At 47.1% G+C, this 18,005-nt stretch overlaps 1 protein-coding gene across 2 annotated transcripts in view; it reads left to right on the top strand.

The window, feature by feature from the left end:
- The window catches only part of LRRC43 (leucine rich repeat containing 43), a 191,426-nt gene that overhangs the window by 61,319 nt on the left and 112,102 nt on the right, over positions 1-18,005 (top strand). For both annotated transcript variants that reach the window (XM_063964469.1, XM_063964468.1), the window contains exons 7-8: positions 2,367-2,451; positions 15,207-15,343. In XM_063964469.1, the coding sequence (XP_063820539.1) occupies positions 2,367-2,451; positions 15,207-15,343 (222 nt within the window). The remainder of the gene's footprint in view (positions 1-2,366; positions 2,452-15,206; positions 15,344-18,005) is intronic.

The following is an 18,005-nucleotide window of genomic DNA, read 5'->3' as shown; positions in this document are numbered from 1 at the left end:
TATCATGCTGTTAACTGGGTTCAGATCACAGGTTGTACGGTGTGATTGGTGTGGCTGGTATGAGTCTTACCCGGGATTCAATATCCTTCCTTATTGTGTACGCTCGTCCGGGCACAGTATCCTAACTGAGGCTTGGAGGAGGGTCATAGGGGGAGGAGCCAGTGCACACCAGGTAGTCCTAAAGCTTTTACTTTTGTGCCCAGTCTCCTGCGGAGCCGCTATTCCCCATGGTCCTTACGGAGTTCCCAGCATCCACTACGGACTACGAGAAATAGAATTATCGGTAAGTAAATTCTTATTTTACCCAGAAGTTCTACCAGATGTATGTTGGCTCATTGTGTTGATTTTCTAACCAGTGTGATTCAAGAAATAAATAGCAGCATTCATAAGGCATTGGTAGTAAAACTAGAAAAAAAAACATTTTAAAAAGATATCTAATTTTATCACCAGTCCGCCATAGAGCCTCACCCCCTGTTGTCTCAGCCCCATCCTCCAGTATTCTCTTCAGTCTCATGCTTCCATGTGTCTCCAGCCTCACCCATCACCGTGTCTCCATCTTCTCACCTCTGTGTCTTCTGTCTCATCCTCTGCCCTCTGTGTCTTCAGCCCCTAACCCTTCCTCTCTGTGCCTCCAGTCTCATACCGCCCTATGTCTTTTCAGCCTTACGCCACCTCCTATGTCTTTCTAGCCTTTTACCACCCCGTGTATCTCCATTCGGGAAAGTAGGAAAGAATGTAGCATTGACATAAAGGAGCAGCAGCAGCCTCATTCCACCTGTGTCTTTCTAGCCTCATGCCCCCTGTGTCTCTCCAGCCTTATACCCCCGACGTTTCTATTTTAATCTCTGTCTAGCCTCTTCCAACCCCCCCATCTTTCTCATATCTGCTCCCCATCTCTCCCTGAAATGTCTCTGTTGGTGGGGCCACAGGGAGTGTTGTAGTTCGGTAGCAGTGAGAGGCATGATGGGGAGGGGTGTGATGTAGGAAAAGTGAGGTAGAGATGGCCATTGGTGTGGCAACATTGATGGTGACCAGCTATGACATGGAAGACCATCCATGGTTTCATCCACCGATGGTCATCCCTATTCTTTAAGTGACTGGCCGCATGCTAATCTCAGGCTGGAGTCAGGGTTTCACGGGTGTCAGGGGCAGAGTTACGCCCTGTGTACCGGTACATGGGGGGGGGGAATATATATATATATATATATATATATATATTTGTTTGTGCTGTGCCACTGATAGAGGAAAACCATCTGGTTCCCTCCCATCAATGGCAAAAGTATTCCACATTGGCCATAAACCATTGATTATTACGAATTATCCCTACAGTGAGACTTTTGCTGTGTCAGGCAGCCCGTGAGAGCTGTAAGGGGAGTGAGGGGGTGCAGCCTCCCTGCAGATCTCTAATATATAGATGCTAGACACACGCCTTGCAGCATTATATTTATAGATTAGGTCTCGGGTTTTGTAAGCAGTTTCTCATTGTCACATTAGATTTACAAATGATGATGTAAACAGCCAGCAGGGTTATTGATTAGTTATTTTGAAAGAACTTGTGCATCGAAATGCAGGCATTTGAAGGCTGTTCACACTATAAATAACATCCAGCAGAACAGTACTTTAATGAAAGCAATCTCTCAGAGGTTTACATGTTGACAATGACAACCTGCCCAACTGGTAGCAGCACCGCCCTCCTCAGGCATTTCTCCCCCATTCCTCACTGCCTCTTAGTGTAGTAGACAGGAGTTGTGGGTGGGCATCCTCAGTTCCTCAGGGTGGAATGAACCATTTAGCTACAACATCACAGCTTAGCATCACACTATTAGTATAGCACTGCATGGTTGCCTGCCAGGTAGAACAGCTGGGGGTGTTGCGGGGGAGCATGGCATGGTAAAGGAGGTGGAGATGGTGGTGTGACACGACAAAAGAGGTGGAGCTGTGGGCATGGCTGTGCTATCATGTGATCATGGCCATGCCCCTGCTATACAATGCCAAGATTACTGCCATTGTACAGCATCATCGGCTGCCCTGTGCGCCCACTTCACTCGGTAGGTGGGCAGTTGGGTGGTGGTTGTGGGTGAACCCGGGAGACTTGCCCACTCTTCTGGGCGGCTGGGAGCGCCACCGATTTTCAGGAGATTAGCAAGTATGTAGCACTGACATGAAGCAGCAACAGCCAGCATTTTACTGTGTATTACTTTTATAATAAAGACCATTTGATCAGTACTGGAGCAGGTTATTAGGGTTAGTGTTAGCCCCCTGCTACAGATAGCATCATTCTTTTGGGGCTTATAGAGCACTGGTTTGGCAAAATTTATTAGTCAGTATGCATGTAAATATTTCAAGTACATTTTATTTTATTTCAGTCTTACGTGACCAACCAGCCCCGGCAGCTGACCACAGAGGGGAGTGTACAGCTGTCTCATCCATTGAGGTCTCACTACCACACTGGTAACACAACTTTTATTCTTTTATTCTGTTAAAGAATAGTATGGGTGTAACGTCACAAGTACAATGCTATTTATAGCTGTGGAAATGTATGCATGTTTATAATATACAGTAGGCACATAGTGGTGAAAATATAATTGCATAAATCTTTTAAAGAACCATTAGCAACAAAGTGCAAACCATATGATGTTAAACTACAGTTTCAGAAATACATACAGTATAGTATAAAAGTCACAGGGACCTGGCAGACCTACATATAGCTCACATGTAGGTATATGCCGGAATTTGACCGTTTTTTAATTCGACACAATTCGACAGTCAGACACCCTGCCGCCGGGACCCGAATTCGACCTATTCAATAAAAAACGGATTCGACAGTCCCGCTGTCGAAAAACGGACCAATTGACGGATAGTGTGCGTCCTGGATTCGACTTTTTGGACGGCACAAAAGTGTTTAAAAAACCAAGAAAAAAATTGCGTGGGGTCCCCCCTCCTAAGCATAACCAGCCTCGGCTCTTTGAGCCGGTCCTGGTTGTAAAAATACGGGAAAAAATTGACAGGGGATCCCCCTTATTTTTACAACCAGCACCGGGCTCTGCGTCCGGTCCTGGTGCAAAAAATATGGGGGACAAAAAGCGTAGGGGTCCCCCGTATTTTTAACACCAGCACCGGGCTCCACTAGCTGGAGAGATAATGCCACAGCCGGGGGACACTTTTATACTGGTCCCTGCGGCCGTGGCATTAAATCCCCAACTAGTCACCCCTGGCCGGGGTACCCTGGAGGAGTGGGGACCCCTTAAATCAAGGGGTCCCCCCCCTCCAGCCACCCAAGGGCCAGGGGTGAAGCCCGAGGCTGTCCCCCCCCCCCATCCAAGGGCTGCGGAAGGGGGGCTGATAGCCTTGTGTCAAATAAAAGAATATTGTTTTTTGTAGCAGAACTACAAGTCCCAGCAAGCCTCCCCCGCAAGCTGGTACTTGGAGAACCACAAGTACCAGCATGCGGGGGGGAAACGGGCCCGCTGGTACCTGTAGTTCTACTGCAAAAAAATAGCCAATTAAAAACAGTACACAGACACCGTGAAAGTAAAACTTTATTACATACATGCACGCCGACACACACATACTTACCTATGTTCACACGCCGACTCTGTCCACTTCTCTAAGTAGAATGCACGGGGTACCTGAAAATAAAATTATACTCACCATAATCCAGTGTAGATCTGTCCTCTTCTTTTTTGTAATCCACGTACTTGGCAAAAAAATAAAACGCTAAAGCCGGACCACGCACTGAAAGGGGTCCCATGTTTACACATGGGACCCCTTTCCCCAAATGCCGGGACCCCCCGTGACTCCTGTCACAGAGGATCCCTTCAGACAATCAGGGAGCGCCACGTTGTGGCACTCTCCTGATGGGCTGTGCGCGTCTGAGCTCAGATGGCGCATAGCACTATGCCGCTCCATTATCTTCAATGGTGGGAACTTTGCATTCAGCGGTGAGGTTACTCGCGGTCAGAGGCTGACCGCAAGTAACCTCACCGCTGACCGCAAAGTTCCCACCATTGAAGATAATGGAGCGGCAGTGCTTTGTGCCGTCTGTCAGTTCAGACGCGCACAGCCAATCAGGAGAGTGCCACGACGTGGTGTTCCCTGATTGGCTGAAGGGACCCTCTGTGACAGGAGTCACGGGGGGTCCCGGCATTCGGGGAAAGGGGTCCCATGTGTAAACATGGGACCCCTTTCAGTGCGTGATCCGGCTTTTGCGTTTTATTTTTTTGCCAAGTACGTGGATTACAAAAAAGAAGAGGACAGATCTACACTGGATTATGGTGAGTATAATTTTATTTTCAGGTACCCTGTGGATTCTACTCGGAGAAGTGGACAGAGTCGGCGTGTGAACATAGGTAAGTATGTGTGTGTCGGCGTGCATGTATGTAATAAAGTTTTACTTTCACGGTGTCTGTGTACTGTTTTTATTTGGGTATTTTTTTTGCAGTAGAACTACAGGTACCAGCAGGCCCGTTTCCCCCCCGCATGCTGGTACTTGTGGTTCTCCAAGTACCAGCTTGCGGGGGAGGCTTGCTGGGACTTGTAGTTCTGCTACAAAAAACAATATTCTTTTATTTGACACAAGGCTATCAGCCCCCCTTCCGCAGCCCTTGGATGGGGGGGACAGCCTCGGGCTTCACCCCTGGCCCTTGGGTGGCTGGAGGGGGGGCCCCTTGATTTAAGGGGTCCCCACTCCTCCAGGGTACCCCGGCCAGGGGTGACTAGTTGGGGATTTAATGCCACGGCCGCAGGGACCAGTATAAAAGTGTCCCCCGGCTGTGGCATTATCTCTCCAGCTAGTGGAGCCCTGTGCTGGTGTTAAAAATACAGGGGACCCCTACACTATTTGTCCCCCGTATTTTTGCACCAGGACCGGACGCAGAGCCCGGTGCTGGTTGTAAAAATAAGGGGGATCCCCTGTCAATTTTTCCCCGGATTTTTACAACCAGGACCGGCTCAAAGAGCCCGAGGCTAATTATGCTTAGGAGGGGGGACCCCACGCATTTTTTTCTGGATTTTTAACCCATTCCCACCCCTTCCCACTGAAAAACATGCTCTGATCTCTTCATATTATTTTAGTCAGTAAAAAAAAAAAAAATCTTTTAAAAAATATATATAAATAATACTTGTGGCTCCTAATAGACAAACCAAGTAGATAATCCTTTCTAATATAAATAGATATGCTATTAGCAACAACAAAAAACACACAAAAAAACATGTTTTTAATTTTTTTTATTAGATTCCGCCACTAAAGTGAGACGGACTGAAATTGACGAAATGACTGTCGAAAAGCACTATTGTCGAATCGACATTCTTCAATTGAATATACTTTTGTCGAAAAGCCGCATTTTTACCATTGCAGACATGTCGAATTTGACAACTGTCGAATTTCAAAAAGTCGAATCTGAAATGGACTTTTTTTTGTCGAAAAGTACTGTATTGCATTGTCGAAAAAAAATTTTGTGTCGAAAATGCCCCGTTTTTCGACATTTGCGCCAATTCGATCGCAATTGCATATACCCCATAGAGTACACTGTAACACTGACTATTCTCTGTTCTACACATCCCAGTTTCCTGTGCATTAAAGAACATAGCAAAGGGCTATTAAAAGCCACAAATTTAAATTTGCTGTTATACTCAGGGACGGAAGGGGAGTTTACAGTTGCTCGGAAACCACCCTTCCACACTGCCTGCCAGGCCAGCAGCCATAACATGCAGTATAAAGGGCGGAGTGGAGCTGCTGCACATGCCCAGTGGCAGCAGATTTTCCTACCTAGTCTGCTTTGTGTGTCTGTGGATCTTAGTGCTCAATCATCGCACTAGAGAGGGAATCTGGTAAGAGGCTTACCGTGTTCATTAGACCTGCATGTGCCTGATGTACTGTATTACATAAACTGCACTACAGTTTGTTACATGCTAATTATGCATCCTTCATGGGCTTGCAACAATTGCTCTAAAATCAAACATTTGGAAACTCCCCTCCAGCAGTCCTGCGTGTTCTTCGGATGGTGCTATTACTATTTAAAATATCTTCAAGACCTGTGATAAATATATGATGTACTAACACTGACATTATGTTATTGTGATGCCTTAAAATGTATGGGAAACATGGACATGCTGCATTTAGGTTGCAGCTTGTTTTTATGCATCTAGGTTTGTGGCATTACTTTTGTGTTGGGAGATATGGCCCATCCACAACCACTCTTCGCAACAATGAATGTGTTTCTCATATGTCCTAGAGGATGCTGGGGATGCTTCAAGAACCATGGGGTATAGACGGGATCCGCAGGAGACATGGGCACTTTAAGACTTTAAAAGGGGTGTGAACTGGCTCCTCCCTCTATGCCCCTCCTCCAGACTCCAGTTAGATTCTGTGCCCAGGGAGACTGGTCACACACAGGGGAGCTCTACTGAGTTTCTCTGAAAAAAGACTTATGTTAGGTTTTTTATGTTCAGGGAGCTCTGCTGGCAACAGGCTCCCTGCTTCGTGGGAGTGAGGGGAGAGAAGCAGACCTACTTCTGTGATTTCAAAGGCTCTGCTTCTTAGGCTACTGGACACCATTAGCTCCAGAGGGTCCGATCACTTGGTACGCCTAGCTGCTCGTTCCAGGAGCCGCGCCGTCACCCCCCCTTGCAGAGCCAGAAAAATGAAGCCGGGTGAGTAAAAGAAGAACCGAAGACTTCAGGTCTTGAGGTACCGTGCAGCGGTTGCGCTGCGCGCCATGCTCCCACACACACAGCGGCACTAACAGGGTGCGGGGCGCCCTGGGCAGCATGTAGACCTGAAGTAAAAAACTGGTAAAAGTTATATGAAAAGTGCCTGGGCACTTAATATAGACCCCCGCCAGTGTAAATATGCTAAAATGAACGGGCCTGAAGCGCGCCAGTGAGTGGGCGTGGCTTAGCCCTCACAGCTCTGACCAGCGCCATTTTCTCTTCACAGAAGCTGCAGAGACGCTGGCCCTGACCTCCACACTGCTGTACAAGTAACAGGGTGCAAAACGGGGGGGGGGGGAGGGGGCACAGTAAAATTGGTGCTATTATCTTTATTATAAAAGCGCTAACAGGTCTGAGGCATTGTATATAAAGTTTCAGTACCGGGATAGGCGCTGGGTTGTGAGCTGGCAAACTCCCTCTGTGTCTCTCTAACAGGCTTTGCTGTGGGTCTGTCCCCTATAGCCCAGTGTGATTGTAGGTGTCGGTACGTGTGTGTCGACATGTCAGAGGCTGAGTGCTCTTCCCAGGAGGAAGCTGGAGTGGGGACAGAGAAGGTGGTGGGAGTGGCCCTGTCTGCACCGCCGACTGCTGAGTGGGAGTGTTTTGAATGCAAATGTGGCTCGGTTGACTAAGAGATTAGATAAATCTGAGTCTAAGAATCAGACATGGAGGAAATCCTTGGAGGATGCATTGTCACAAGCTCAGACCCCTTCGGGGTCACAGAAACGTGCATTTTACCCAGATAGCAGATACAGATACCGACACGGACTCTGATTCCAGTGTCGACTATAGTGATGCCAGATTGAATCCTAAACTGGCTAAGAGCATTCAGTACATGATTGTGGCGATAAAAGACGTATTACATATCACGGAGGACCCTGCTGTTCCTGATACAAGGGTCTGTATGTTTAAAGGAAAGAAACCTGAGGTTACGTTTCCTCCCTCTCATGAACTGAACGCTCTTTTTGAAAATGCTTGGGAAAATCCTGACAAGAAGGTACAGGTTCCCCAAACAATTTCAGTGGCATATCCGTTCACCTCCGGGGACAGGGAAAAGTGGGAGTCAACCCCCACGGTGGACAAAGCTCTATCGCGTCTGTCCAAAAAAGTGGCGCTTCCGTCTCCTGACACGGCGGCCCTAAAGGATCCTGCGGATCGTAAGCAGGAAAATAGACTAAAATCCATTTATGTCACTACAGGTTCGCTACTCAGGCCTGCCGTTGCTTCGGCATAGGTGAGTAGCGCTATTGAAAAGTGGGCAGATAACTTATCATCTGAGATAGATACCCTGGACAGGGATAACGTGCTTTTGACTCTGGGTCATATCAGGGACGCGGCAGCATATTTAAAAGAAGCTGCAAGGGATGTTGACCTTTTGGGATCAAGGGCCAATGCCATGGCAGTCTCGGCTATGAGGGCATTGTGGATTCATCAATGGAATGCTGATGCTGACTCGAAGAAGACTATGGAGGCTCTACCATTTAACGGTAGTGTCTTGTTTGGTGACGGCCTCACTGACCTGTTATCCACGGCTACCGCGGGTAAGTCGTCATTTTTACCTTATGTTCCTGCGCAACAAAAGAAAACGCCCCACTATCAGATGCAGTCCTTTCGGCCCAATAAATACAAAAAAGGACGAGGATCCTCCTTCCTTGCTGCGAGAGGAAAGGGAAAAAGGTCACAGGCTGTGGCAAGTTCCCAAGAACAGAAGTCCTATCCGGCTTCTACCAGATCCACCGCAAGACGCTGGGGCTCCTCTGCGGGAGTGGGGGCACGTCTGAAACTCTTCAGTCAGGCCTGGGTTCGCTCGGCCCTGGATCCTTGGATATTAGAAATAGTAACACAAGGGTACAAATTAGAGTTTCAAGACGTGCCCCCTCACCGATTTTTCAAATCGGCCTTTCCAGCTTTTCTTCCAGAAAGGGAGGTAATCTGCGCTGCGATACTAAAGCTGTGTCAAAAGTCATTGTCACGGTACCCCCGTCTCAACAAGGGGAGGGCTTTTATTTGAGTCTGTTCGTGGTACCGAAGCCGGATGGCTCAGTCAGACCGATTCTGAACCTAAAATCCCTCAATTTCTTTCTAAAGAAATTCAAATTCAAGATGGAATGTCTGCGAGCATTGATCTCCAGTCTGGAGGAGGGGGATTTTATGGTGTCGGTCGACATAAAGGATGCCTACTTACACGTCCCCATATATCCTCCACATCAGGCTTACCTGAGGTTTGCTGTTCAGGATTGTCATTACCAATTTCAGATGTTGCCGTTTGATCTGTCCACGGCTCCGAGGATTTTCACCAAGGTTATGGCGGAAATGATGGTTCTCCTGCGCAAGCAGGGAATCACAATTATCCCGTACTTGGACGATCTCCTCATAAAGGCGAGATCCAAGGAGCAATTGCTGAGAAATGTTGCCCTTTCACTGACGATTCTGCAGCAACATGGTTGGCTCCTAAACTTGCCAAAATCACAGTTGGTTCCGACGACACGGCTGTCGTTCCTGGGTATGATTCTGGATACAGAATTACAGAGAGTTTTTCTTCCAGTGGAAAAGGCTCTGGAAATACAGAACATGGTAAAACAGATTCTGAAACCAGTAAGAGTGTCGATTCTTCAATGCACTCGGTTGCTGGGGAAGATGGTGGCGGCCTACGAGGCCATTCAGTATGGCAGGTTCCATGCCAGGGTGTTTCAGTGGGACCTGTTGGACAAGTGGTCCGGGTCTCACCTGGACATGCACCAGAAAATACTCCTATCTTCCAGGACCAGGATATCCCTCCTGTGGTGGCTGCACAGTTCTCACCTTCTGGAGGGACGCAGTTTCGGGATTCAGGATTGGATCCTGGTGACCACAGATGCAAGTCTCTGAGGCTGGGGAGCAGTAACACAGGGGAGAATTTTTCAGGGAAAGTGGTCAAGCCAGGAAGCTTGTCTGCACATAAACATTCTGGAATTAAGGGCCACTTACAACGGCATTCTGCAAGCGGAACATCTTCTTCGCGGTCTGCCTGTCTTGATTCACTCCGACAACATAACAGCAGTGGCGTACATAAACCGCCAGGGCGGAACAAAAAAGAGAGCGGCGATGGCCGAGGCCACGAAAGTTCTTCGCTGGGCGGAAAGACATGCAAGCGCTCTGTTAGCGGTCTTCATTCCAGGAGTGGACAACTGGGAAGCAGACTTCCTCAGCAGACACGTTCTCCATCCAGGCGAGTGGGGTCTTCATCAAGAGGTCTTTGCAGGAGTGACAAGTCGTTGGGGAATTCCTCAAATAGACATGACTGCATCCCGCCTCAACAAGATACTTCAGAGATATTGTTCCAGGTCGAGGGACCCTCAAGCGATAGAGGTGGGCGCCCTAGTGATTCTGTGGGTGTTTCCGTCGGTATATGTGTTCCCTCCACTTCCACTCATTCCAAAGGTGATAAAGATGATAAGAAGAACATGGGTTCAGGCGATACTCATTGTTCCAGATTGGCCAAAGAGGGCCTGGTATCCAGATCTTCAGAAATTGCTTATAGAAGATCTCTGGCCTCTTCCTCTATGGGAGGATCTGTTGCAACAAGGACCGTGCGTGTATCAAGACTTACCGCGGCTGCGTTTGACGGCATGGCGGTTCAACGCCAGATCCTAGCCCGGAAGGGTATTCCCAGTGAAGTCATTCCCACACTTCTTCAGGCTAGAAAAGAAGTAACGGCAAAGCATTACCACCGTATTTGGAGGAAATATGTGTCTTGGTGTGAATCCAAGAGGGCTCCTACGGGAGAATTTCAGCTGGGGCGTTTGCTCCATTTTTTGCAAGCAGGTGTGGATGCGGGCCTAAAGTTAGGCTGTATTAAAGTACAAATTTCGGCCTTGTCACTCTTCTTTCAGAAAGAATTGGCCTCCCTTCCAGAAGTTCAGACCTTCGTGAAAGGCGTGCTACACATCCAACCTCCCTTTGTGCCCCCTGTGGCACCGTGGGATCTTAATGTGGTGTTACAGTTGCTGCAATCTCATTGGTTTGAACCTTTACGTAAGGTTGAGTTAAAATTCCTTACTTGGAAAGTAGTCATGTTGTTGGCCTTGGCATCCGCAAGGCAGGTTTCTGAGTTGGCGGCTTTGTCTCACAAAAAGCCCCTATTTAATCTTCCATGCTGATAGAGCGGACTTGAGAACTCGTCAGCAATTTCTGCCAAAAGTGGTTTCATCATTTCACGTAAAGGAGCCTATTGTGGTGCCAGTGGCTACTGATGCCTTGGCGGATTCGAAGTCTCTCGATGTGGTCAGAGCTTTGAAGATCTATGTCGCCAGAATGGCGCAGATTAGAAAAACAGAGACTCCGTTTGTCCTGTGGGCTCCCAACAAGAATGGGGCTCCTGCTTCCAAGCAGACTATTGCACACTGGATCTGTAATACGATTCAGCAGGCTCATTCTACGGCAGGATTGCCGTTACAGAAATCGGTAAAAGCCCATTCTACCAGGAAGGTGGGCTCATCCTGGGCGGCTGCCCGAGGGGTCTCGGCATTACAGCTTTGCCGAGCTGCTACTTGGTTGGGTTCAAACACCTTTGCGAAGTTTTACAAGTTTGATACCCTGGCTGAGGAGGACCTCTTGTTTGGTCAATCGGTGCTGCAGAGTCATCCGCACTCTCCCGCCCGTTCTACAGCTTTGTTATAAACCCCATGGTTCTTGAAGCATCCCCAGCATCCTCTAGGACGTATGAGAAAATAGGATTTTAATACCTACCGGTAAATCCTTTTCTCTTAGTCCGTAGAGGATGCTGGGCGCCCGTCCCAGTGCGGGCTGTATAAGCAGTTTGGTTATGGTTACACTCATGTTGAGTTAAGTTCCGTCAGTCTGTGGCTGATGTTGGTCATGCCGTTGCATGCGTTGTTGTTGAATGCCATGTTGTACGGCGTGTTTGAGGTGAGAGCTGGTATGTATCTCGTAAAAAACACAGAGAAGCGCTGTCATAGAAAGTATTAATACAATTTATTAAAACCAATTCATTTAAAAAAGATGTATATTCAGCATACCGTATATACTTGAGTATAAGTCGACCCGAATATAAGCCGAGGCACCTAATTTTACCACAAAAACCTGGGAAAACTTATTGACTCGAGTATAAGCCTAGAGTGGGAAATGCAGCTCTACCCGTACACAGACCTCATAGTGCCAGATATGCCCCACAGTGCCAGATATGCCCCACAGTGCCAGATGTGCCAGACATGCCCCACAGTGCCAGATGTGCCCCACAGTGCCAGACATGCCCCACAGTGCCAGACGTGCCCCACAGTGCCAGACATGCCCCACAGTGCCAGATGTGCCAGACATGCCCCACAGTGCCAGACGTGCCCCACAGTGCCAGATGTGCCAGATGTGCCCCACAGTGCCAGATGTGCCCCACAGTGCCAGGTGTGCCAGATATGCCTCACAGTGCTAGATACTTACCCTCCGTCGCTCCCGCGCTGTCTTCTGAAGGAGGGACACTTAGAGCGCAGCGCGCGGCTCTCCTGTGTCCCTCCTGCATCTCCGGCGGCAGCGGCGTGTGTTAAAGGAAGTGCTGGTTCGTGCACTTCCTTTACCACTCAGACGCCGCTGCCGCTGGAGATGCAGTAGGGACACAGGTGAGCTGCGCTCTGCGCAGAAGACAGCGCGGGAGCGATGGAGGGTAAGTATCTAGCACTGTGAGGCATATCTGGCACACCTGGCACTGTGGGGCATATCTGGCACTAAAGCTGACTCGAGTATAAGCCGAGGTGGCTTTTTCAGCACAAAAAAAAGTGCTGAAAAAGTCGGCTTATACTCGAGTATATACGGTAATTATAAATCAACCAAATATCCTGATACTTTAAGAAGTGACTAATGTTATAGTCTCTATGATAGAAACAATTGTAGCTTATATTTATATTTGCAACAAATAAATGACACCCTGGGACATTCCTTTAAACATTGTATCCAGCTTTGTTTTATATTGTAAGGCTCTTGGATTTGAGAGCAACTCAATGAAGCAGGCTCCACGTGTGGGTTATTTTAACATGTGGACTTAATTGAACGTTTAAAAGTTTTATAGTCCATCCATATCAAGTATATAATAAAAAGTTCAGCATTGAAATCACCACTGCAGTAACTTTATGAGGGTATGGACTTTGCACCCTTTTTAAAGCTCCCAGGTCATCCAGTATTTAAGAGGCTTTGCTAGGGCCACATTTAAAGCACAGTTCAAAGCACTAAACAATATGTGACAGTGTAACACTGTGAAGCAGTCTCCAAAAGCACAGATCCCCAGCCTCTATTGATGTACAGGTGATCAGTGATTCTCTGGTAATCGCGGGCGCCGGCTGCCTGCTCGGTTAGCTGTAATGACGGAGAAGCTGTCCGGAGCTGTGTGGGTGACGGATGACGGGACTCACGTTGTGCAGTGGTCAGAAAGGCATGAGCGGGGTACTTGACGCTCATCACTCTCTAATGAGTATCAGTAACACTAAGCGGGGTACTTGACGCGTTTCTCAGCCTCAGGTCCGGGGCTGTTTCCTCAGAAACAGCCCCGGACCTGAGGCTGAGAAACGCGTCAAGTACCCCGCTTAGTGTTACTGATATTCATTAGAGAGTGACTACTGACACCCATCAGGATCCAATTGGCGGCTTCCACTGCATTTACGGGAACGAGTGGACTACGGCTCAGGCTCATGCCTTTCTGACCACTGCACAACGTGAGTCCCGTCATCCGTCACCCACACAGCTCCGGACAGCTTCTCCGTCATTACAGCTAACCGAGCGGGCAGCCGGCGCCCGCGATTACCAAAGAATCATTGCTCACCTGTACATCAATAGAGGCTGGGGTAAGCACTGTGCTTTTGGAGACTGCTTCACAGTGTTACACTGTCACACATTGTTTAGTGCTTTGAACTGTGCTTTAAACGTGACCCTAGCAAAGCCTCTTAAATACTGGATGATCTGGGAGCTTTAAAAAGGGTGCAAAGTCCATACATACATAAAGTTACTGCAGTGGTGATTTCAATGCTGAACTTTTTATTATATCCTTGATATGGATGGACTATAAAACTTTTAAACGTTCAATTAAGTCCACATGTTAAAATAACCCAGACGTAGTGACTGCTTCATTGAGTAGCTCTCAAATCCAAGAGCCTTACAATATAAAACAAAGCTGGATACAATGTTTAAAGGAATGTCCCAGGGTGTCATTTATTTGTTGCAAATATAAATATAAGCTACAATTGTTTCTATCATAGAGACTATAACATTAGTCACTTCTTAAAATATCAGGATATTTGGTTGATTTATAATTATGCTGAATATACATCTTTTTTAAATGAATTGGTTTTAATAAATTGTATTAATACTTTCTATGACTGCGCTTCTCTGTTTTTTACTTTTTACGTTTTTTTTGAGGTTCAGCGCCTCAAATTGTGAAGCTGCAGTCAGTGATAAGTATTGTAGAATTATTGTCTCATAGCCAGTACACTAGCGCCCACTGATATATATTTTTTCAGATATATTTTTTTTCGTGGTATGTATCTCACCTTAGTTTTAAAAACATATATTAAATAAATCCTTTTCCTCTAAATGTCCGTCTCCCTTGGCACAGTTCCTATAACTGAAGTCTGGAGGAGGGGCATAGAGGGAGGAGCCAGTTCACACCCCTTTTTAAAGTCTTAAAGTGCCCATCTCTCCTGCGGATCCAGTCTATACCCCATGGTTCTTGAAGCATCCCCAGCATCCTCTACGGACTAAGAGAAAATAATTTACCAGTAGGTATTAAAATCCTATTTTTTCTATGAGAGAGAATGGGGTAAGGGTCCCCTTAGTAGTTTAGACCACATCCCCAAGGAGTATGGTCACAGGTCGTTTTTCACACTTTGCATCACCGTGCCCACTATGTCCTGAGTGTGATAATAATAATGTATACCTCCCAACTGTTCCGCTGTCCCACCCGCGGGCCGCAGTGTCCCCTAGTGGTGGTGGTGGTGTGGGGAAACATTTGGGAGGCTCCTATCACTCCTGTCACTCCGCTAAGCAGAGCAGCGGTGAATAGACGCTGTGCGCATGCAACTATTCAATAGAGACAGAGAGAATGGGGGCATGCCAGCAGCTCATAGAGCGCTGGGCAGGCCCCCCTCAGTGACGGAAAATGGGGCATGGCTCGAGATAGCCGTGAGTCCACGCCCGGTTGATATAGGCCAGGCCCCTTTTTGGTCACGCGCGCGGTAGTCTCGCATCAAGATTTTAAAACGTTGGAAGGTGTGATAATAGTAATATTTTGCCATCAATCTGTCTCTTTCAGCTAATCTGCAACATACACATCTGGATATGTGCTTTGCAGGGCATATCATGCGCACACACTTTGATTTATTTCCCACTCATATTAGACATCTACAACTCTTAGTAGAACTGATATATATCCATACAGAAATGCTATAGCTAGAGTTCTTGATTAGCAGTAAATGCAATGTTTAATATGCACATTGATTTCAGAATTGTATAAATTAAAGGTTTCTACAAAACTGATGGATTATCTTGGTCTGAAGTGATGGAATTTGGGTATGTAAAGGAACACACAGCTACAGACTTATTGGCTTTGAAGACTTTTCTTCTCTCTGGGATGAATGTGACTGTTACAGAGGAAAAGGTAATTAAGCAGACAGCGTTGTTTGGATTAATAAACGTATAAAATGATTGCAGACAGTTTGAATGTTTCACTGAATCTCTTAGTGAAAAGAAGTGAGCAAAACCTCTGCGGGGGGGGGGTACACACTGAAGTTGACACTTGTATTAATGAGCAGTCACTATTTACTTGCAGAATTTAACAGATAGTGAAAATAAACCATTAAAAGTGATACTTCCTAGTCAGCAGTAATTAAACCTAAAAAAATAGTTTGCCTGGACACGCCTGCATTGGGACGCTGTCAATCTTCTTGCGATCGGCGCTGCGTCTTCTTTTTTCGCTGTGCGCGTCGTTGCCTAGCGACCCACGTCGTCGGGCAATGACCGCATGCGCAGTTCCGCCCTGTTCGCACCGAAGCGAAGAACCGTTGCGTGCGAATGGGTCGGTATGACCCCCACAGAGTGCATGTATGAAGGCCTGTAAAGAGTGGGAAATATTCCTAAAGCAAAACCAGAATAATGCTAGTTGATTATAAGCAGTGGCTGCTCCAGGGGTGGGGCTGCAGCACAGTCCAAAATTGAAGTAGGGGAGCAACACCAATTGCCACCTCAATTGCTGGCCGGGACTCACTGGCAGTTGGCGTGGCTCCCCTGTTTGCATTTTGAACTACGCTGCAGACCAACACCTGGATCCGCCACTGATTATAGGAATCCTTTGGAAGCAGTGAAATCTGTACAATAGCTGTGTTTAAGGTTGTACCCTGTAAGGATGTGGTAACTTCCTTTCTCTCATAGTTTTAGTGAAATATGCAACCTTACCAAAAGGTACCTAAACTGTTTCATAGCACTGTATATGTTTGTATAGGTGCTCATATAATAAAAAAGTAGTAAAATATTGCTTGCAGTCCTGTAAGCAACAGAAGCTTTTGGGGGTCATTCCGAGTTGATCGCTCGCTAGCTACTTTTTGCAGCGCTGCGATCAGATAGTCGCCGCCGCCTATAGGGGAGTTTATTTTTGCTTTGCAAGTGTGCAAATGCCTGTGCAGCCGAGCTCTGCAAAAACATTTAGTGCAGTTTCTGAGTAGGTCTGAACTTACTCAGCCCTTGCGATCACTTCAGCCTGTCTGGTCCCAGAATTGATGTCAGACACCTGCCCTGCAAACGCTTGGACACGCCTGCGTTTTCCCAAACACTCCCAGAAAACGGTCAGTTGATACCCATAAACGCCTTCATTCTGTCAATCTCCTTGCGATCGGCTGTGCGAATGGATTCTTCGTTAAATCCATTGCTCAGCAACGATCCACTTTGTACCCGTACGACGTGCCTGCACATTGCGGTGCATACGCATGCGCAGTAGTGACCTGATCACTGCACTGCGAAAAATAGCAGCGTTCGAAAAGGTCGGAATGACCCCCTATGTCTCCAGGTGCTAGGTGTTAAGGTGGGAGACAAGGGAAAGGAAACACAGAAAACCAAGGGGCTTAGGGCATTTATACAGTCTTCAGCTACACCGATTGTGCGTCTGTGTGTCCCTGCCCCTCCTGCAGTTTCTGAGCAAGGTACACATATGCGCCAGTAAGTGAAATGGGGTGGGAGTGATCAGTAGAGGAAAAGGAGACATTGTCACCAGCGCTGTGAGAAACTGGGGAAGGCATATGATACTTTGCCTCTGTAGCTGGGGACAAAATTCCACCACTGATTGCTTTGGATTAAAAGCAAGCAATAAGAATACATGCAAATATGTAGAGAGGTTATCTCTGAAAGAATATGTGGTAACGCAACAAAGGAAGAAACCTAGGGCATAGGTCTGCAAACTCGGTCCTCATTACACCGCACAGTGCATGTTTTGCAGGTAACCCAGCAGGTGCACAGGTGTATTAATTACTCACTGACACATTTTAAAAGGTCTGCAGGTGGAGTTAATTATTTCACTTTCTGATTCTGTGAGGAGACCTGCAAAACATGCACTGTGTGGGGTAAAGAGGACCAAGTTTGCAGACCTATGCCCTAGGGCAGGGCTGGCCAAACCGGTCCACGAGATCTACCAACAGTTCATGTTTTCCAGGCCTCCTGGAGATCTGTAGAATTGTCAGTTAGGAATGAATGCAGCACATCTTAATTAGTAATGACTACACCTGTGCACCAGCTAGGTGGTCTGGAAAATGTGTACTGTTGGTAGATCTCGAGGACTGGTTTGGCCAGCCCTGCCCTACGGTGACAGAATAAGGAGTGATCCCCTCCTTATTTCCTCTTATTGCCAAAGTTGTTTGTTTTGGCCCTTAAATTCCCTGAAATAATCCAAAATATAAAAAGAAATGCATCAGTGGTCCTAAGACTGAATGGAAAATATACCCAGCCACTGCTCAGAAGTTGCTCAGTGGTGAGTAGTGCTTATACATACCTCCCAACATGACCCTCTCCAGGAGGGACATTATGCTCTGCTTCTGGGCTTCCCTCTTAATTTATGATTGCCAGCACCTGTAGTGAAACACCTTTCTTTTCCATTCACCTGTTCGAAACAGGTGCCGGCAATCATACATTAAGAGGGAAGCCCAGAAGCAGAGCATAATGTCCCTCCTGGAGAGGGTCATGTTGGGAGGTATGCTTATAGTAAATAATTGCCAGCGGTGTGCTTTCAATGAAAACCTTATTTCTCGCCATTTCTGATACAATTAAATGATCCAGTA

This window comes from Pseudophryne corroboree, chromosome 1, assembly GCF_028390025.1.
Source record: "Pseudophryne corroboree isolate aPseCor3 chromosome 1, aPseCor3.hap2, whole genome shotgun sequence".
Classification (NCBI taxonomy): domain Eukaryota; kingdom Metazoa; phylum Chordata; class Amphibia; order Anura; family Myobatrachidae; genus Pseudophryne; species Pseudophryne corroboree.
Note: the sequence above shows the minus strand (reverse complement) of the source record. Positions and strands in the feature narration are given on the sequence as shown.